The 22,253-nt window shown below is 40.9% G+C and overlaps 1 protein-coding gene across 1 annotated transcript in view; it reads right to left on the bottom strand.

Annotated features, from left to right (window-relative positions):
* The window catches only part of LOC144774143 (TRPM8 channel-associated factor homolog), a 63,465-nt gene that overhangs the window by 21,755 nt on the left and 19,457 nt on the right, over positions 1-22,253 (bottom strand). The window contains exons 2-5 of the mRNA XM_078659162.1: positions 20,810-21,786; positions 11,374-11,468; positions 9,035-9,248; positions 6,435-6,674 (exon numbers count right to left, since the gene is read on the bottom strand). Of these exons, the coding sequence (XP_078515288.1) occupies positions 6,435-6,674; positions 9,035-9,248; positions 11,374-11,468; positions 20,810-21,786 (1,526 nt within the window). The remainder of the gene's footprint in view (positions 1-6,434; positions 6,675-9,034; positions 9,249-11,373; positions 11,469-20,809; positions 21,787-22,253) is intronic.

Genomic DNA, 22,253 nt, shown 5'->3' with positions numbered 1-22,253 from the left:
GGTTCCCCCAGCAAATGGCTATGCACCAGAGCAGTAACATGCTATTTGATGAACATTCATGAAGGTGGTGCTCTCTCAAGTGAATGCTGTAAATATGTTTGACAATCAGTATCTGCTGAGCTCAATCTAAGAGCTCATCAAAAACGAAATACATGTCTGGGACTGAGAAACTGAAAGATTAGAAAAAATAATAGATATTAATCTAAGAAAGGAAGTGTTATAATAAATTATCAGTTTTCAAGCTTTGATTCACTGGAAGAAAAGCAACTTTGCAAAGATGGACCACATTGCCCAGATGTTACTAATGAGTAGTGTTGCACTTGCAGCTAACAGCTGAGGGCTGTTGGTGAGTGCCAGTTGTGTTTTGTGTGCTGACAAATATAGGTTTGTATTATGTCACCCTGCTGCTGTACAGTGGATGTGGGCAATGGATGCTCTGGTGCTTCTTCCATAGGTGGGACTGACTTTTGTGGTCCATGGTAAAAGACTCTGCCACCCATCCTTACCATTAATCTTCTTTTCTCACTGCCAGTCATAACATATCAGCTGTCTACACTGCAGACTGTACTCGGAAAACAGAAAGCCTACAAAGTGTCACTGCTCTTCCCTTGACCTGCATGAAATATCATTCCCTAGCAGGTCCCAATCATTCATGTTCACTCATGCAGCAGTCTAACACTGGCATGAAGTGGTGGACCTTGTGAGCAAAGGGCCAGATTTATGAAACACTGGTCGCAACACCCAGGCTGCACATTGCAACCAGTACTTTTAAATCCATTGTGGACTTTTGCAATATGCATGAGACAATTAATAGGGGTGGGCTGTATTTTCGAAGTTGCCTTTCGCAAACTTCTGTGAAACGGCAAGAAATCTCTGCGAGCACGTGAAATTTGCGTGCTCACAGAGATTTTGCTGCGTCCGTCAAAAGTATTGCTGGTAAAGTGGCGCTACTGTGTTTGCCAGAGAATTCCAGACGCTGCACTTTGAAAGAGAAAAATGAAAGAACCAGACTGCTTTTCCAGCAACAGAGTTTAATTCGATTTTGGATCCATTTCACTGGGGAATAAATGGAGGAAGTTTTGCCAGCAAGTCAGTAGGATCGAGATAGAGACGGACGGAAAGAAAGAGCCAAGAGGACCCACCACAGTTTTTTGATGAGGAACAGTACATGGCATGCCCCCCGAATTCCATTCAGCCGCGGATCGTGGAATTTCCGTCATTTTCGCGTTCGTGGCTGAACGCGAAAATGACAAAATATTTGCAAGTTCCACAAGCAGAACGGAATTTGTCGCTCACCCCTAACAATAATGTGCTAGAACTGAGTACACGGAGAGGGCCACCTATGCTGTATCTCATTGACCGGAGAGCATTACGGATGTAAGCTCTTCTGATTTCCTCGTGTACTTCAAAATAGCCGCCGATTAAATGGGCGAGTATTACGTGGACTTTTGTCACTAAGGACAGACTGAACTAAGTGTCTTTGATACAGTGCCCTATTTGAACTCCAATTGTGGCACATATCTTTCAAAATCGTGTGGATGACCATCAAATTATGATTGGTCCGAATGTTTTTATACAAACTGCTAACGCTCAAGTAAATTGTGAGTCCTGAAGATGACCGTGTAGTAACACAACGGTCGAAACGCCGTCGACGCTTTCTGTGCCCGAAATTGTTGGAGGACACATTATATTTTTGTGTGTGTTGTTCCTTTAGTGTAACATGTAAGGTTTTTGTTTGACACTTGTCTGGTTTGTGATATGTTTTTTGTATACCAGCACTTTGGGGCCGATTCACAGAACTAACTTAAGACAAAATTCTAAACTTACTACTTTTGGTATTCACAGAAGTTAGGATTTTGTCTTAAGTTTGTCTTAAGACAGACTTAAGACAGACTTAAGACGGACTTAAGTTAGGATTTTGTCTTAAGTCTGTCTTAAGTCTGTCTTAAGACAAACTTAAGACAAAATCCTAACTTCTGTGAATACCAAAAGTAGTAAGTTTAGGATTTTGTCTTAAGTTAGTTCTGTGAATCAGGCCCTCCGTCGTGAGCGTAACTGTTTTAAAAGGTTTTTTACTATGTATAATAAATCATAATAATTTTTGATAATAAAAATTGTGCTTTTGGATTGAAAGGCTTCCTTACTTTTTTTCTTTTTTCAATTTCTTCCTTCTCTATTTACTTAATGTCTATTACTTATTGTTTTTTCTAAATTTGATGTTCTCCTACTGTTAGGTGTATCGATTGACTGTCCCTGGTTCAGGGTTGTTGGACAGCCCCTGTGGTTGCTAATAATGTATCTCATTGACCAGGCCCCTGCACCTACAAGAATGAAAAGCTGAGCGGCGCTGACTCTCACCCGGCTGATCTTTCCATAAGTGATACGAGAGTGGTGGGTGCATGTGTCGGTGAGAACTATGAGGTGTGGGATAGGATTGAAGGCTTCAAATATAACAAAAAGAGCTGTAAAGACAAGGATGAAGAGACAGTTTGTGAGACTTTAACAACAGAAGGTCTCCATGCACCTGATAGCATCCCAACCAAGCCTTCCGTGCAGCCTATGTGAATAGATTTCAATGTATTGCTCTCAGTCAAGTACTGGTACTTTGTACTCACAAAGGCTTTCTCAGGATAAGCACAGATATTACTGTAATATGTCGTTGATAGCGAAGGCAATTTTATAAATTTAAGTAAACAAACTAATTCCTGGTCTGATCTTCAAAATAGTGACTCCTCCAGCCCGCTCGAGTGCAAGCGAAAGCTGATCTTGCGAGGTGGACTGCTGCTTTATTCCACTTTAGACAGAAACCTAAATGTGATGAGCTGTAATGCTGCCTTCCTAACAACTCATTAAAAAGTCAACTTTGAATCAGGTAAAATGTGGACAATCGAATAGTCAGTGCCTCCCGTCTATTGATTGATCCGTAAGACTGGGCAGCACAACAAAATATTATTCCAGAAACAATTCAAGATTCGTGGCTGGGTCAGCTCTGCGCAACACCAACAACATCTCTTCTAAGTAAATGGCTCAAGGGAACAAGGGAAAATGGCCACTCACGTCCCCAAATTTCTCTGTGTAAACACAGAAAATATACAATGAAAATATATTGTCCCCGAGCACAGTATAGCAGTTGCTAGTAAATCTTAAGAGAAAAGAAGAAACAAGTCCAATTCTTTCTTATTCAAAGTTCATTAACTCAGTTCCTTTTTATTTTCTTTTTTCTTTTTTCTTTTCCCTTCACACATCAAAAATCTTCATCACAAATTCAATCTTCATAATTCATTGAAATCCTATAGAAAGTAGCCAACAGAGCAAAACCAATGCCAAAGTTCATTAACTCAGTTCCTTTATTCTTTATTCCAATCAATCATACAGGTTTTCGTCAGGGTCAATCTACTATTACCAACCTGCTGGCCCTTACTTTATTAGTGGAGCGGGGCATTTAAAAAAACTAAATCTATATATTTCTTTCATAGATTTAAAAGCAGCTTTTGATTCAGTTCCTAGGACTTCAGTTTGGGAAAAAAATGGTAAGTTGGGCCTTTCCATGAACATTGCTAGATGCCTTGATGCTCCCCTATACCAACACTTGGGCCAGCTCAAGGTAGGTGCCGGTGGTATTTCATCACAAGAAATTACATCTTTTAATGGTCTTAAGCAAGGTTGAGTTCTTGCTCCCTGCCTTTTTAATCTATTTTTGTCAGATCTACTTCAGCACCTAGAGACTGTTAACGCCCATCCTCCAAAAAATAGGTGAGGAGCATCTTTTGTATTTACAATATGCAGAGGATACTATCTTGCTGAGTCAAACCCCGATAGGCCTACAAAGATTGATGAATGCATTTGATGATTACATCCTAATGAATGGCCTGGAATTGAATGTCTAAACTAAAATCATCAAAATCGGCCTGGCATAATCAAAGACAGATTCATGGTGGGCTGGAGGAGCTCCAATTGAAGTGGTAAAGCCATACAAATATTTGGGCATTTTATTTGACAACAGAGTCTCATTTAAAAGTCATTTTAAAGATTTAAGGGCAAAAACTGCAACCTTAATTTATGCCTTTGCATAAAACATAGGGTCCGATTCACAGAACTAACTTAAGACAAAATCCTAAACTTACTACTTTTGGTATTCACAGAAGTTAGGATTTTGTCTTAAGACACAACTAAGACAGACCTAAGACAGACTTAAGTTAGGATTTTGTCTTAAGTCTGTCTTAAGTTTTTCTTAAGACAAACTTAAGACAAAATCCTAACTTCTGTGAATAGCAAAAGTAGTAAGTTTAGGATTTTGTCTTAAGTTAGTTCTGTGAATCGGGCCCTTTGAGATGTCAGTCATATGACCATCTCCTCAAAGTCATGAGAGCAAAGCTACAGCCAACAACTACACATGGCTTTCCTATTACTAGAGGGAAAGATTTGAAACTACTGGACCTATTAATAATTAAGGCCTATAAATCAATCTTTGGGATTCCCAGGTCAATTGGCCAAGCTGAAATCATACTGGAGTTTGGCCTTTATAGACAGTCCATGGTTTCGTGAGGGTCATTTTTGAAAGTCATGTATTCTATGTTTTCATCTGACCCTGTTCCCCTGGCGAACATATGTTGGCAAGAAATAATGAATTCTGCCTAATACAGCCATTTGGAGATATTATATCTTAATATTTCTCCAGAGTTTCGATTTGCAGATAGGCTCATGGAACTGACAATTGCCAGTTTTGAACAAATCTTAAAAAAATAAATTAAAATTTACTCAATGCGGATAAAATAGCCTTAGCGGATGAAACTCATTCATGGACTATGATTAATTCACATCAGTCTCTGTGAATCCAGCCCTATTTGAGAGCCCATTTTTTGGCACAAATGGAAGAATTATTTCTGAAAAAAGGTTTTTGGCCTTAAATTCAACCAAGGGGGGTACGCCGAACTGGATTCAGCAATGGCCAAATACTAAATGTAGACTGTGTGGGTGGCCACGCGATACTTTATTACACATAGTATGCGTGTGCCCTAAATTACTTTCAATATGCCACACACTTTTAAAACCTTTATTCCTTAAAGCAGGGGTAAGATCAGCCCGCCAGGCCCTTATCTTATGTTTATCGGGCGAGTCCATTCCATTGCTATGTTAATTGTTATATTTTTGGGTAATGCTGAAAATGTATTGGCACTCGATCCCTAAGGGTTGTCTGAAGGAATTACGAATCACATTGGCTGTTTTAAGGTTGCTGACATTTTACACGATTTAAGGTCCAATTATCACAATATTTAGGCCCTACAGGAAATATGTAAAATACTGAGGGCCTTATTTATGAGGCTGTGCGTTACTTTTACGCTGCCGGTGCGTAACTTTTCGTGGGAGTGTGCTGCGGCGTAAAAACTGCGCCTTGTTGCACCATATTTACAAAGTAACGCATCTAGGTAGATGCGTCACTTTGTAAACCCCTGCGCCACATTATACTTGCGCCAGGTATAATGTATGCGGGGGGCGTTCTGACGCAAGGAAGGGTCATGGAAGTGATGCAGTGTAATCTATAAGATTTCACTGTGCCACTTCTAGGACTATACTGATTCAATTTCTTACGCCTGCCTCACAGCAGGCGTAAGACTGACGCAGGCCCTTTCATTTGGGGCTGGCCCCATGTGAAAGGATGCATTGCTGGAGTAGCGTCACTTTTGTGACACACTCTAGCAATGCGTCACTTTTGCGCCTACAGATACGTCAGAAATACTGACGTATCTGCGACATGATGCGTCTTACAGTAAATATGATGCATCAATCATGTCGCAAGGAGGGCGCACTGAGAAGTGACGCATCGCTGCTTTTATGCAGCGATGCATCACTTCTCATAAATGAGGCCCTGAGTACTTTTACTGCTCATTTGCAAAAAGGAACCTAAGGCTTAAAATTCTAGAATTAAGGCAATTTCAGATAACCGGCTTTAATCATGCATCGACACCTTATTGCTCATTTGCACATTGGTGTGTAATGATTTAGTTTGTGCACATTGGTACTTTATTGCATATTGCACAATGTAATATGTATGTTTCTGGGAATGTAATGATAATATGTTATCAGTTTTAAGAATATCTGGTGTGTGTGTAAAAGAGATGTTTATGTGTGGTTTGGTGTTGTGTTTCAGCATGTAACCATAGTAACATTCTTCTTGTTCAGTCACATATTGTCCCAAAAAACTGAGAACTGCGCTTCTTTTTTGTAATTTTTTCTTTTTTCTTTTACTGTCTTAATTGCAACGATTTTTTTTGATCAAGCGGTAAAGAATCAATAAACTGGAACAATTGAATAGTCAGTGTGAACTCTAAACTTGCCCTGGTGTGTGGCATGCCCTTGTCCTACCACCAGTGCCACTTGTGTACAAACTCAAGGTGGTGGTGTACAGGAGTAAAATGGCAAGGTGTAGTACTGACCTCCAGATATTTGAACATCTGTCACAATTCTCTCTGGCCTTGAGAAGGGCATAGGGAGGGCAGCCAGCTCGGCAACCGCTGCCATCATGCGGTCCCACAAGGACATCAGGGCGCTGGGCTTCTCCACCACTTGAGCGAACTCCGTAGGGACGGTGAGGATGATATTGTCAGTCGCAAACTCTGCCCAAGGGGCAGGGTAGTGCCGGATGGTATCCAGCCAGGCAGAGTCAGTGGTTTCTCCTGTAGTAGAATCAGAGATGAAGTTAATGTACTTATTATCCAATCAGAAGACCAGGACAAGCCAGCCCCAAGGCATAAATATGAGTTACTCTCTGTATACCCTATTAACTAAACCTCTGAGCATAGGCAAAAAACACTGTGTCAAAGTGGAATTCCCACACCTGCCCCTGAATGCTGGAATGGCTTGTGTGTAGTCCTTTCAGCCAGAGGAGGTTATTCAAAAGGAAAAGAAGTAGTGGTCATTTGTGCAGAAAACAACCCCACAACTGTTTATTTTGAAGTATCTCTGCACCAATAATTAATTATTGAGACTTAGGGCCTTACTTGAAGTTGTGGAGTCGAGATACTCCAGGGAGTTATCCTGTTCACCGTTTTCAAGTGCCATAGGCTACAATGCAGTTTCACTACAGCGGGCAAGACATCTGCCATGTTTGAGACAGAGTATTCCATCCATTAAAATCTTAATATGGCACAAGGTTCTCACAGTGAAAAACAAGTCCTTCAGAAACAAAAGATCAGAGAAGCTAATATCAGGCCCGTACTCCTTTTCCAACCCATTAGGTCAAGGCTGAGGCGATAGTTGAATTCTTCACAATGAAAATCAAAACTATGCACAAAGATTCAGTCTCCTAAAATCCAAGAGCTCCGTAAGATTATTAATACCACAACTCCATCAAGGTATAGAGAAGAACATCTGCCAGAAACCTTGATCAAAACTCGGTGAGAGCGTATTCTACCATAGTCCTAAAAACTGTAGAATGTCATCAAACACTTTACTGGATAGAAATGCTAGCCCTCTACTTCATTAGGCCAAAGTTAAACCCTGAGGGGCCGATTCACAGAACTAATCTGAGATAAAAACCTAAACGTATTACTTTTGGTATTCACAGAAGGCATTTAGTAGTAGTAAAGTTAGGACTCCTAACTTTAATGCTACTAAATGCCTTCTGTGAATACCAAAAGTGGTAGGTTTAGGATTTTTATCTCAGTTTAGTAGTAGTAAAGTTAGGAGTCCTAACTTAACTACTACTACTAAAAGCCTTCTGTGAATACAAAAAGTAGTAAGTTTAGGATTTTATCTCAGATAAGTTCTGTGAATCGGTCCCTCAGTTTGTTGGTAAAATCACTTAGAAAGTGGACTACTACATATAGAACCAGGAGCAAAGTCCTAAATAAAATTCGCTCTGTATTTTGACTGAAAAAGCCTGGATTCATCCACTCTCCATGCCACAGAGGGTATCCTCATGCTCCCCGGATGAAGGAGATCCCTCCCTACTTGCTCCTTTATAGCCTGATTCACAAACATAAACTTGTACCAAAAGTTTAGCTTTCGACCTGAAGTCTAAGTTTAGATCTAAAGTCTAACTTTACTAGCAGTAAAGTTAGACTTTTGGTCTAAGTTCAGAGCAAAAGTCTTACTTAGACTAAAAGTCTAGCTTTAGGTCTAAACTTAGACTTTAGGTCTAAACTTAGACTTTAGGTCTAAATTTACAATTTTGTTCTGTTTACCTTTGTTAATCGGACCCATAGACTTGTGGGCAGTATTCAACATTTTAAACGATAAAACCTTGCTCGCCATCCTCTTGCCCAGATTGGGCCTAGAAGGATTAGTACAGGAGTGGTTGCAGATGTTCCATTCACCTAGAACACAACTCATTAAGCTTGACTACCATGAACTGTCGACTTACACTTTAAATTGTTGTGTGTCACGGAATCATCCTCTCCCTGCCTCCATTTAACTTTTATATGGATCCCCTGTTGGAAATGATTCAAGATCAAAACATTATATTCCACTGAGTTACAAGACTCAGCTTTACCTCAAGCATTCTAATACTTCAAATATAATCCACCTGGAAGTATTCCTTCAAAGGCTAATCAAGTAGACAAAATCCTTCTTTCTGAAGCTGGACCTTATGATGACTGAAGTCATACTCCTCCATTCCTAAAGTCAACACCCACCTGCACAAAAATGTATTAACCACCTAAGGGATCACATTGAATCTGGTACCATAAGCCAGATTTCTAGTGGTTTGAATTGACAGCTCCATGAATTCCATTGATCATGCCAATAATCTAAGACAAGAAGCAGCATACCACATGCACACCTCAATGAAAAGTAAAACCACCATCTCTCCAGATGATGTCAGATCTTCCATACAGGCTCTGAAGGTCTTCCATATAGACAGTGGCAGGTTTCCCTAAATCAGCAATCTCAGCTCTCAAAGCTAACCTACCTGTAGCAGTCCCTCCTTGTAGGTCACATTAGGAATCCGACCACATAACATCAATGCTTCAATAGTTACTCCTAGTAACGGTTTATATTCTCTATGTTCTACCCAAGTTATGTGCACAGTACACACCATGTTTGTAGAAGGGTGCACGCACAACCCCTTTTACGGTGACCGGCAATTTTCCAAGCTGGCATCCGGCTGGCACCAGGATATAGATGAGGCCGCCCCACAGGTTGGAGATGGCCATCTTCTCACTCTTAACCTGGCTGACCTTCACTACTACGGGTGGGCGAAAAAGCTCCTCGCTATTGCTGAGGTCATCCGTATGGCATCCAATCTGCACCTGTGGGGTCAGGTATGTGCAGTCAGCAAGTGAAAATGAGGCACGGCTATACTTTCCATCATTCATTACGATTTGACCAGTGGACCAAATTATTTCTTCAAGGAGGACTCTATGAAGGAGTTCTGTCATTGTTTAGGAATCACATGCAGTTACAATTTACATCCATCAATGCTAGTGGGGACCAATGGATCACAGACATCCCAGGCAGCGTGGAAAGGAGTCCCCTATTGTGTGAGGGGAATCCGTCATATTGTGTGAATAGGGTAAGCTTCTATTTCACATGAACAGTCATGAGTATGGGTAATCAGACCGCACACAGATTATGGTAGCTTCGCTGGGCTCCATGCTGTATGGGTGATTGAGTGAATGTGAGCATGGCTGTATGGGTGAGTGTGTGCTTGTGTCAGTGACTGTATAGGTGTGTATGTGTTAGTACCTATTTATTTGTATTTATTTTATTTATTTAGTGTATTTTGATATAGCGCACAGCTACCCCAACGGGTCACTGAGTGAGTGTGTGTGTAACTGTATGGGTGACTAAGTGGCTGTGTGATTGACTGTATGGTTTGCTTAGTAGGTGTGTGAGTAACTCTATGGGTGACTGACTCGGTGGGTGTATGAGTAGATATGTCAGTGGCTGTATTAGTGAATGAGTAGCTATATGGGTGGCTGTATGGGTGAGTTAGTGAATGTGTGGTTTGATCTATGAATCATTGAGTGGCTGTGTAAGTACTGTTAAGGGCGTGTGAATGGGTTTGAGAATTATAGTGTGGAAGTAGGAGTGGGTATAGGAAAGGGTATATGGGGGTATGAGTGGGTGCATCAGAGATTATATGGAGGATGTCATCAGTGATGCCATAACGGCTGAATTTCACTGGTTTTGTACAAGCGAAACCTGAGCCTAACTATAAAGTCCCTGCAACCTCTTATTTTAGTGAATTTCTAAGGTTTTTTAAATGCTAATTCCTAACTATAACAGCCCTGTAACTTTTGGTATTTTGCAGTGAATGTCCACGTTTTATCAAGTAGTAGCCACATTTGCAGAGTGATAGAAAAAGGTGACTGGGCCTCCGGCCAGCCCACATAATTCCCACTGTCTAGGACCTACCGGAGGTACCAGGAGGTATTCATGGCCGCCAAGGTCCCTCAGGAGTAAAGTAGACTTCATCCCCCAACCGGAGGTGCACCAGGAGCTGTGTTTACAGATGGGTAGAGAAAGGGGGTATGGCCTCCGAAGACTTCTTAGCACTCCCTCTTTGTGGGACTTATTGGAGGTAACTGGAGGGGTAGTTGCCCCCCAAAGATGCCCTTGGGACCAACTACCCCTCCTGTTACTTCCAGTAAGTCCCACATAGCAGGATTGCTGAGAGGTCTTTGGAGGCCACACCCCCTTTCTCTACCACCTCCTGGCACACTGCTGGTTGGTGGATGAAGTCCCCTTGGCTGCTTAGGGTCCTTGGCGCTAACTATCCCTCCTGTTATCTCCAGTAACTCCCACTCAGTGGGATTGATTAGAGGTTGATGGAAGCCACGCCTCCTTTCTCCACCACACTGCAAATGGACTACTACTTACAAAAACTGTAAAAATTCACTGAAAAAAACAAAGGGTACAGTAAAGTTGTAGTTAGGAATTAATATTTAAAAAACCTTTGAAATTGAAAGAAAAAAACAAAGGTCACAGGGACGGTATAGTGAGATGCCATCAGTGATGTTATCAGAGATGTCACTGACCATGTCATGAGTGATGAAATATGTAAGGTCATTAGCAGTGCATTGCTGGGGGCATGAGTCATAGTTAGCTCATCTAATTATAACTACTGAATTTCACTGGTTTTATATGAGTGAAATCTGACCCTAACTATGTCATCCCTGTAACCTTTGGTTTTTTCAGTGAATATATGTGTGTGTGTTTGTGTGTGTGCGTGCATGACTTTAGGTATAGAAAATGTGTAATTGCTTACTTTTTGAAATGTTTAATTCAATTTTTGTCCTCAATATTTACATGCTTCTATCTTTTATATTCAGGGGCATTGCCTTTCCTAGTAGGGACACACTATGCCATTCACAGACCTCACGGTTGGGATAACATCAAATACAGCTCTTTTCAGGACAAGCAGTGTCTTACCTTCAGCTTTGCTCCGATGGCTGATGATGGGAGTTCAATGGATGCTTTCTGCTTTGGATAGAGGTAAAGGCCGGTGCTTCTCCAAGCTGCAGCTCCTGCCAGAGGTCACACATGGTTAAAAGGAAAATCATGAGGAAATGGCTAAAACACCCCAAGAACTGAGTGCTAAATAGACTAAAGATTATTTTTAAGAAACTCATACCTAGTTGATTCTAAGATGTGCATATTGAAAAAAATAATAATCTGTGAGCCACATATTTAACCTGCAATGGGGTTGGGTAGAGGGTACATACATACATTATCATAGACGTTGCTAGGATTAATCACATGAATACATTCTTACTAAGAATACAAGCAGGTGCATGGATGAGATCATAAGGGAGTACAGAGATATCCTTTGTAAGAAACAGCATTGAAGCCATTGAACAAGCTAGATTTAAAAAATGTATGTTTTTTGTGACAAGGCACATTTTACCTCAGAAATGGGCATATCCGCTAAAACTGACTACTGCGAATGAGAGCTTCTGCGGTGTGGGACTACAGTCCTTTTAATTGTTCTTAGCCATTGTTGTGTTTTTATTTTTCACGGCGCTCTTGCTACTTCCTTGCAGCGCTTTTACCCTCCCTATTTCTGGCCTTTTGCCGCCAGCGAAACGATCTGCACTGATTGGTGGCCTTGCCCAATTAGATGCGAGGTGGGGAGGAGACAGTTGTGCCCCCCTGCCTCTTCAGGACGGTCAAGGTGCGGAAGCGCAGTGGACGCGTGCAGCAGGTGTGCCGCTGTGAGACAGACACTCTGGTGATTTGGTGACAAATAGACTGGCATATTCTGCCAAAGAACTACTGATAGTTAGAACTAACTGAAACCCTTGTATTAAGCAGGCCGGATGCCCTGCTGATTGGCGCCCCCACTGCAATCAGTACAGGTATACTGGCAGAGTTGAAGACCTGCTGCTAAACCCCCCTCAGACTCTTAAAATTCTTAGTCTTAACTGTCGCTCCTTGGTGAATCACCATGCTGATGTACAAGACTTGATCCAATCGGAAGAACCAGACCTTCTATTCTTCTCAGAATCTTGGCTCACCTCCACCAGTGTCTCTGAACCCCAGTTAGCACTTCCTCAGGGCTATTTAATAAAGACGCTGAATAGAGAGGACGGCAGGGGAGGCGGAATAGCAATAATACACAGAAGTATTCACAACTGCTGTCTGACTAAAGAACCTATCGTGGACAGTAAAAGTGGCCTTTTTAAAATGTATGTGAACCACAATTTTACCTTGACAGGACTAATTATCTATTGCCCTCCTGGACAATCTAGAAGGGGAACAGCGTTTACAACACAACTTTTACCACGCACTACCTTTACCACGCAACTTTTACAACCCTATGCGTTGTAATGACATGCGTTGTAATAGTTGCGTCGTAAAGGCACTGCGTGGTAAAAGTTGCGTTGTAAAGGATGTTTCCCTTACCAATGGTAGTAAAAACTTCCTTTTTCCTACTATTTGCAGATGCCTGAGCCTCACAACTTAGAGGCTTCAGTAAATCAGAGGGAGGTTCCAGACCTTCTTGGGCACAGGCGTGAACTGGGCAATGCTTATTAGCTTGATTAATAATGGGATAACAGTCCCTGGGTTTTACTGCTGTAACTACTGAAATGACTCACTTCTTGGCCTGATTTCGAGCTTCCCTCAACCTTTTTCTTGTCCTCACAAAAACTACCTCCAGAGCTTGAACATGGGGAATTAACAATCTGAGTTGACTTGATTTTCTTATTTCCCTGAGGAGCCTGACCTTCATCAATTCGTGTAAATAAGCCCAGACAGACCTCTGGTACCCCACCAGACTCCTCTGGCACCCTAGTACTATGACTCACATCTTCCTGGGGGAAACATCCTTTACGACGCAACTTTTACCACGCAGTGCATTTTACAACGCAGGTTTTTCAACGCAAGTCATTACAACGAATTGCGCTGGGGGGCGCTCTAGGATAGGTAATAGATTTAATTTACTATTCAACACCTTCCCTACTATCCACGGGGACTGGAGTTGGAATAGTAAATTAAACTCTTCACTATCCAGCAACCCCCAACGCAAGTCGTTGTAACGACTTGCGTTGAAAAACATTTGTTGTAAAAGCATGCGTGGTTAAAGCATGCGTTGTAACAACGTGCATCCCTTCCTGGGGATGTTGCTGCTTCATGTTCACACTAGGTACACTGACTCCCAAGTTGGTTATGATAAACTGGGGTTCAGTCCGAAAATGAATTCCCAACAATTTTTTTAACTTCTTCCACAAGTGATTCTACTACTGTAGGGAGATCAGACACCATATCTAACATGTGAGAACATGAGCATCCTATCAATTGATCGTCAACCTCAGTCTGAGCCTTAACCACCAAACTTGTCAAATGTTGTAGTTTTGTATCAATGCCGGTCAAGGGGACTGCTAATGGGTTTAGAAGTTCCATCTGTATTTCAAGCTTATTTGAAAGGAAATCATGTGCAGTTGTTATAGCATTCATTGTTTTTAACAAATTTTGCCACACACCATTATTATCAGTGAGTTTAAAAATAGCAGAAGGGTCATCAGGTATGGGTGAAATGCCATATTTATCTAGGAACGAGAAAGCTGAGGAATTCAGCAAATTATCTAGTTAATCAATGTTCTGTACACCTTGTTGACTATTTATGGTTTTACTTTTTAAAGGGACTAGAATTGGGTGAGCATCCAATACCTGTTCCCCACCACATATCCCTGAACCAAATGGACTCAGAATACTCTTATTGTTTGGTAACTCTAACATAGACGGTCCTGGACTCTCACATATCCTCCCGGCCCCAGTCTTAGGCGACCGAGATGTCAAAAAGCTTTGATTCCCCTGATTTGCTTGCAGTTCACCCAGACACATAACAGAAGCATCACTGTCATTTGAGAGCCTGTGACACTTGGTTTTGCCCCAAAACGTATCTTCCACTTGGTGTGTAGAGTTCATTCTAGGCTGCAACTTCGTTTGGGTAGACAGTACATTTACCTGCCTGGCTTTAGGTGGAGAAGTGTGGCTCGATGGTAAGAGGTGGAGAAGTGTGGCTCAATGGTTAGAGTGGCAGACCATGGTGCAGAGGTCTGGCCCGGGACCAGGGTTCAATTCGCGCCTCGGCGGCTCTTGGACTCAATCTCCCCGGACCTGATAATTCTCGCCTCGGTGCCTACTCTAATTATGGGTCCCACTCTGCAACTCTGAGCAGTAGCTTGCTTAATCTCCACAAGGGCCCCAACAGCGCTGGGATGTCTGGCTTCACCTTGAGGGTGGCCTGGAATGGACATTTCACAGGGAAGAGCCAGGAAGCATTCCACAGCGGTATGCGTACAGTGCCAAGACACCTCAGGTTATAAGTGCGCTATACAAGTACGAATTCATTTCATTTCATTTAGGACCCTTATGGACTTGAGCTTTAACTACTACTTCATAAGGGGAATTTGTTGTCGCCGGTGCATTTGAGTTTAAAGGCATAAAGCCTGACGACTGTGTTCCACTATCTCTCAGCTCGTCTTTTTGAGATATAGCTCCATAAAAAATTGCCTGGGCTATAGATAAACACATATTTTTCAGTGCAGACGTAGATAAAGGCAATTCGGCTTTACAATTCGTGCATGCTGCTGTGATTTGCCTATTGTCTTTCTGAACTGGCACAAACCAGACACCTGTCTACAGCCAACTTTCTCCTTTTGAGCAGACACCTGGCTGCGTGAAGTGAGTAATCATCTCATGTTCTCAGTAAATCTGGGTGATAATTGTACCACACAGGCAACCCACCTTGCTTGTGTGAGGAGTGATGTTCCTTCACTACAGTCTCTTATGTGATGGTGGCCCTGTTACATGTGACATGACATTGTGTGCAGAGTACATGCAGTGACTACAACAGTTCCCATTGGTAAGTACTGGTTATACAGTGAAATTAGAGTGCAAACCCCACTGTTGATATCAGCATTACTGCCTGCATGTTGGGCAGTGTGCATTTGCCAGTTGATGGTTCATCTGCAATAGTGTTTCAAAACACTTGTTCACTGACTGGTGACATGCATGTGGGAATGAGATGTTGAACTGTAAGGATCATATATGATTGTCTAAACTGATCCTCACAAGTCAATCTGAGTATAGAATACCAAAGAGTAGTGTGATGTGACTGTCCTTTGGGACTCTAGTAATCTCACATTTTCATGTCGAAGATGATAGTGCAGAATGCAGCTCACATCGAACGAACTAAAACAAGGAAAAATAAACATATTTCTCTTAATTGAGCCTCCCTTACGCCTCCCCTGGGGAAGCATACATTTTGGTGCTGCCTCAGAGTTCAAATGTCTCGTAAATATGGGGCAGTGTCAAAAAGCCATGGATGTTGCGAAAACGTCCCCAGCAGCACCCATGCAGTCTTCTGTGTTAAAGTGACACATATGTATAAGGCCATGAAAAACCACTTTAAGTGGCCTTATAAATGAATGACAGTGGCACATTGCACTGCCGGAACTTTGAAAAAGTGATGCTCCTGTGGCACAAAAGTGCATGTAAGGCCTCATAAATGAGGCCATTCCACTTTTGCTAAATACCCTTAAGCACGTGAAATCGACATGGAGGTGATCCGCACCAAGAAGTGGTTCATTCTGTAATGTGCACTACATAAGTATGCACACTCACTGGAGAACAGGCAAATCAGTACTCAACCAGAGCCATAACACCAACGATAGTCCAGTAAGAGGTCCTTGTGAGGAGCAGTGAGGGTGTAAAGCTGAAGGCCGGAAATCCTTCCTTCAAAAGAAATAAACTGCTTCCTCTTCAGTTTTGTTAAAGCCCTTAGTAAACCGCTATCTTACATTTCAGCCGCAATTGAAACTACAAATCCCAGACATCCTGTGTGGCGTCCGCCCTGTGGTATTCGACAGCCCAGGCATCAATTGCTTTGAGGCTCTAACAAGAACGGACTAATTTGCACTTACAGTATGATGTTGTTCTTTCACAGAAATACACGCTTCCTTTGAACTTACTGAAGCACAGTTTTGAAAATTAAAGTAGGAGGCTTTCAGTTTGCCTGGCGTTTGTTATTTGATGTTTAATTTGATATATCAAATAAGTTCATGAATGCAAGGAGGTTTCTTTGTATCCTCTTTCAGATTTCCTTTTGGTCCTGATGAGGTTTGAAACGCGTCGACCTTGTTGTTGTATCCTGTGTCAAAACAAATGTGTACTGTCAATGGTTTCTTTTAAAGTTTATATTTAGTGCTGGGTATGCAGGATGACATTGTAAATCAGATTTATCCCTGCACAACCCGTTTTGTTTGCAATTGAAAATATTCCACTTTTTGACGTAGGATCCAATTTCTGTTGTTGCACGTCTGATTTTGGTAGTTTGACTGTTTTTGTGTTAATGCGAGTGTGAGTTGAGTCAGGTTAGGATTCAGGTAACGAGTATGAAGGAGGATGTTTAAATGAAGTGGATTGTGTGGTAATTTTTGTGTTCACGTCTGTGTCTTTCAATCACTGTTGCTGTACATTTTGTATTTTGTCTTCTTTTAAAATTTTGAAAATAAAAACAAACTTTGATGGATTAAATCCAGATCACGACTACAAATCTACTTTTTAGTCTGTGAAAAAAATTGTTTATTGTATTAGGTCTCAGTACTGGCTTTTGTTTTAGTTTTTGAAGACACATGCTTGGAGCAGTATTTCCAGCATGTGAGCAGCGCTGGGATTGGGAGCTGGGAGCCTGCAGTGTGCAGCAGTTCCTGGACGTCCGGGAGACGAGGATCGGGAGGAAGGCGGCGGCCACTGGAGCAAGTAAATGTAATTTTAATATTTATTATTTTTTTCTTTAGTTTGCATTCCCCCTCAGCCCCTACCCCTCTGCTCCACCACTTCAAAATACCAGCAACCACTACTGATCTAAACAATATTAATAAAAACAATTTAACTATATAAATAATAACTACGCTATTTCCACTTCATTTTCTACGAAAGTAGAGAAATCATTAAACACAGGAGGGGTAAAACTCCAATCAACTCCACTCCAATTGGTGCAACAGTAGAGAGAGGGAGAGTAGTTTACTTGAAACAAATGACGTATTTTAAAAACTTTGTTAAATAACAAAAAATATCAATATTGAAACTGCTAAATTATGTGTCTAATTTTTTTGCAACTGAACAAATTTTATAATTATTTGTTTAAATAATTACTACCAATTAAAACAACTAGTGTTAATTTCATTAACATACCACACAATATTCCCACAATTAAAACACCGAACAATTAAAATGTAATTGAAATTAAAAATCATAAAATTAATTAGCACATCACATGGTAAGTAACACAACTTGTAATAAATGAATACATAATTAGGAATATATTATTACTTGCATAACATCCCACCCCCTCCCTCTATGAACTAAACAATACACACCAAAAATATAACTAAACAAATATGATAATTTCAAAATGTACATAATTATCAATTAAGTAATTAATAACACATTAATAATGAATTATCAAAAATTATTTCTTAATTAACTTCTCACCCTGTAACCCAAAAATACCCAACAACCTACACCTAAAATATATCTTAAAAAGTATAATAATTAGACAATTTACATAATTAATTATCAATTAAACAATTAATAATAATTACCTAATAGTAATTCATTTTTTTAATTAACTTCCCACTCTTTCTCCCTAATGAACCCAACAACCGACACCTGAAATATACCTTGCAAAATATCTTAATTACGCATATTGCACAGTTAGTCATCAATTAAATATTCAAATACTAATTAACATTCATTATTAATTAATGATACCTACTTTACTTCCCACCCTGTAGCCCAACAAACCCCCAAACCACTACAGCACCAAAAATTACAATGAAGTATTACATTAAATTTTAAAAACCTGCAAATTTGAAAACTATATAAACAAGCATTTGCAATGCAATAATTCTCGCATCAAGAAAGTTTGAGCTATGGTATTGTAAATGACACATTTTTTACTTATGTGTTGGTTTTGAAAATAGCGAAATTATTAGCTTTGTCAGAGTGGGAGGTTTGGATGGAAACACCACAGAAAACATAAGGTCTTGTGAATTAGAAGGCCAAGATTACTATGGGCAGTCAGAGATGCAGGGTGAGGCAGGGCTTTAAGTGGGAATAAAAACAAGCAATGGGACCGTGACAGTGAGAAAGGAACACATACTAGTCCTAGGAAGATCACACGTGCAAACATTTCTATTTCTAAAATTTGTATTGCATCAAAACAAAAAGCATTTATTTTACTGTCTATATTTCTTAAATGTGTGATGTAGCTCTTCTTGAAGAATTGTATGAGAGGCCCCTTTCTGCCGTTCTCTGTAAACAGTGGACAGTAGAATGAAAACGATTAAAGATGTAAGCTTGTGGCTTCTGCCTTTTCGGGGGTATTGTCGAGCGTGACCTTTCTCTAGGAATGCAGTAGGAATGCAGTAGATGGTCCTGTTCATGACCTGTGGAGCGCCGCTTCAAGAGCCTGGTGGGGGGCGGGGGAGCGAGCGAATGGGAGGGAACTAGCATATGGGGATGGGGTGTGATGCCAAGCGCGCACCTGGCGAAGGGTCACGGTTCACTACACAACATGCATTGGGAGAAATCCGCGAGAAATGCGCTTGTTCAACTGGGTTGTTTACACTGTAATAGTTCAGAGCTATGAATAGCTCGAACTAAAAATATCAACAATAAATATACAAAGAATTTGTAACACATACAGGTAAAACCTATACTAAAATACATAACAATAATGAAAAATGATATTATTAACAACAATATTTTGTAAACAATATTAACAAAGTAGATATTTTTAACATTGATATTAACAAGGTAGAAACTATGAAGGTTTTTTTACATTGACAATCAAACACAGATGTAAAAAGGCATTGGCTAGTCAAATAAACAAAAATAGTCAAAAGGCAAACAATTTATAAATATCCTTAGCAGCTGAAACTACACCCTAAACTAAATCAGAAGCCAGTACTGTTTGTGGACTAACACAAGGCAAGTGAAAAATATTGAGAATTGATCTTAAGGAATGCTTAATTTTCAGGAAAGATGAAACATGAAAATACTTTGAGTGCAGTAGGATAAACAGGTCACAATAGCGTCTGCTCTATAAGAGTCAGTAAAACACACTCTGGCTCACGCTTAAAAAGGTGAGCCTACATCTCTAGGCAGGCAAATTATATGTTCACACTGATGTGAACATAACAATAAACTGCCTGTAGGAAATTGGGTTTTGGTGGAGTGAGGTGAGACCCTGCTCAAGTACCAGCAGCAATCCCTGCTACAGTGAACCACAAACAAAACCCCAAAAATAACAACACAAAAAAGTCCCATGACAAATTGGAACATTTTGTAAATAATTGTTGGAAAATGAGGCAGTATCTCTGAGGCCTGCACAAATAATAGGTCTACATTTGTTCTTCACTGGGAACCAAACACCCCAATGTAGTGCTTGACTCTCAGAGGGTAGCATTGCAGAGCAGTCTAAAGCTTACTCAATGGAGGTGGTGTGTGCTAGTAATCACCGTTGACAGGTACGCAGAAATAACACTCAATAATTGATTGTCCAGTCTGTACTTTTCTTTACAAAAATAATTTACTAGATGTGTAACTGGTATTCTAAACTAGTACCCACCTGTTTCAATGATTAGGGAGTCCTGTCATGTGCTGGAATCTCTGGTGCAATACCCACCAGGCAAACAACCCCATGAGCTGCTTTCAGTATTTTGGCTTCTGACTACATCTCTGACACCATATTGTAATTACCATTTGTCCAATGCGTGTCCAGGAGCATGAGAAGCTCGAAATAACCTGGGGACTAAAGACCCTGAATAAAAGCAATATTTGCATTAAAAAAAGATTTGCTTAAAATCATAAAACTGTCATGTCCAGGGGTTGGGTGCAACTGTGTATTTTGCTATGGTTTTTCAGTCCCAATCAACCCACTGAAAAGTGATCAAATTTTATGTCAATGCGCCTGTTATCGGCTGAGGATTGTTATGAGGTCTCGCTGCTCTGCTTTCTGACTTGTGTTAGGTGGGGCCTCGCTGGAAGTGTTGTTCTCCCTCTCCACGGTGATATGTTCCTACTATGCAATGCCGTCTCTGTTTCATGCTGACCTGTGCCTCCAAGTACAATGAGTATTATGTGATTTGGATCTACCCACATTCCAATTTCCTTACTGGCTTTATTGTGTACCTGACATTGTGCCTGCTTCTTCTGTGATCAATCTGTGTATTTGCCACTGTATGGTTTCTTGTTCCTAATAAAGGTTTAAAAAAACAACAAAAAAACAAACACCCAAAAAAAAAAAAATTTATAATAAATTCTATGACAATAATACTTCAGGATTTCATCTTACCTTTATTGTTGGCATCAATGGACACAGTGACATCCGATATGTTGGCCACGTTAGGGTGTTGGAAGACCCCAGACAACTCGGGGTAATGTTCATAGAGCGAAGTCGCCAACTCAATCAGCAGGGACTTGTTGGAGTGGTTTTGAATTGGCTTTTGTTTGCTCACTTCGGGAATCCCAGTGTGGTGCAGCAGATCCTTCAACATTTGGTGAATTGAGTGGACCGCTGCAGAGCCTTCTGCGGAGAGCTTCAACATTTCAGCACAGTCTTGCCCCAGTTTTATGATCTGAGATGCTGGAGATGGCTCTGTATCCTGCTTCCCACTGTTCTCTTGCAAGAACTTGAAAAGAGCTCTGCGGAAGTGGTACACCTTTGGCGCCTCATCTGGATGCATAGCTTTGTAAGTTTTAGCCGTGAGGGTTTGGCTCAGGATGGAGATTCCAAATGTATTCAGTATTTTATTGCCGGGATAGTCTGCTACAGCATTTTGGCCTGGATTTTGTATGGCCCACCACCAGGCATGACCTCCAATGAGCAAGCCCCCTCCTTCAGCCACAAACTCTTGGATTTTCTGTGCCTCACTATCACTGTATGACTTGCAGCAGTAGACGCTAAGGCTTGGGATCAAATCAGAATATTCACTTGCCACATTGTTTGCCTTGAGAATCTCATGAAACCCCGACAGATCACTCACCATGCCAATCTTCCCCTTCCTCCCTGCATCCAGCCAAGAGACTGCATTCAGGAGGAAGGGCTTCAGATGAGCTGTGGTTAGTTGGCTCTCATGTGTTGCCACAACAACACGACCTTTACCATAATGTGCAGCAGCCAGAAATGACCAATGAGAATCATCAAGTCCAACGGGGAAGGCAAGTAGCCCATGGACAAATAGTTGGGAGGACGGCCCTCCAAAATTAATGTTCAGGTCTGTAACACCATTTAGAAGATGCCTCATATCTTCAATGATGTTAATCCCATGTCTGGAAAACAACAACACAATTATCTCAGCTTCTGTACTGTAGAAAACAACAACACAATCATTCTAGAGTGTGCACTTTTGAAAACAACAACCCAATTGTCTCAGCATGTGCACTATGGAAAGAAACAACCCAATCCTCTTAGTGTGTGCACTGTAGAAAACAAGAACAAAATCATCTCAGCATGTGCACTGTGGAAAATAGCAAACCAATCATTTTATTGAGTGTACTGTCGAAAATAACAACCCAATGCTCTCAATATGTGCATAGTGGAAAGCACCAAACCAATAATCTCAGCATGTGCACTGTGGAAAACAACTCAATAATCTCAATCAGTGCACTGTGGAAAACAACAACCCAAAACATCTTGATGTGTGCACTGTGGAAAACAACAACCCAATCATCTTAATATGTGTAATGTGGAAAACAACTCAATTATCTCAATGTGTGCACTGTGGAAAACAACAACC

The sequence above is a fragment of the Lissotriton helveticus genome, chromosome 8, assembly GCF_964261635.1.
Source record: "Lissotriton helveticus chromosome 8, aLisHel1.1, whole genome shotgun sequence".
NCBI classification, from domain to species: domain Eukaryota; kingdom Metazoa; phylum Chordata; class Amphibia; order Caudata; family Salamandridae; genus Lissotriton; species Lissotriton helveticus.
Note: the sequence above shows the minus strand (reverse complement) of the source record. Positions and strands in the feature narration are given on the sequence as shown.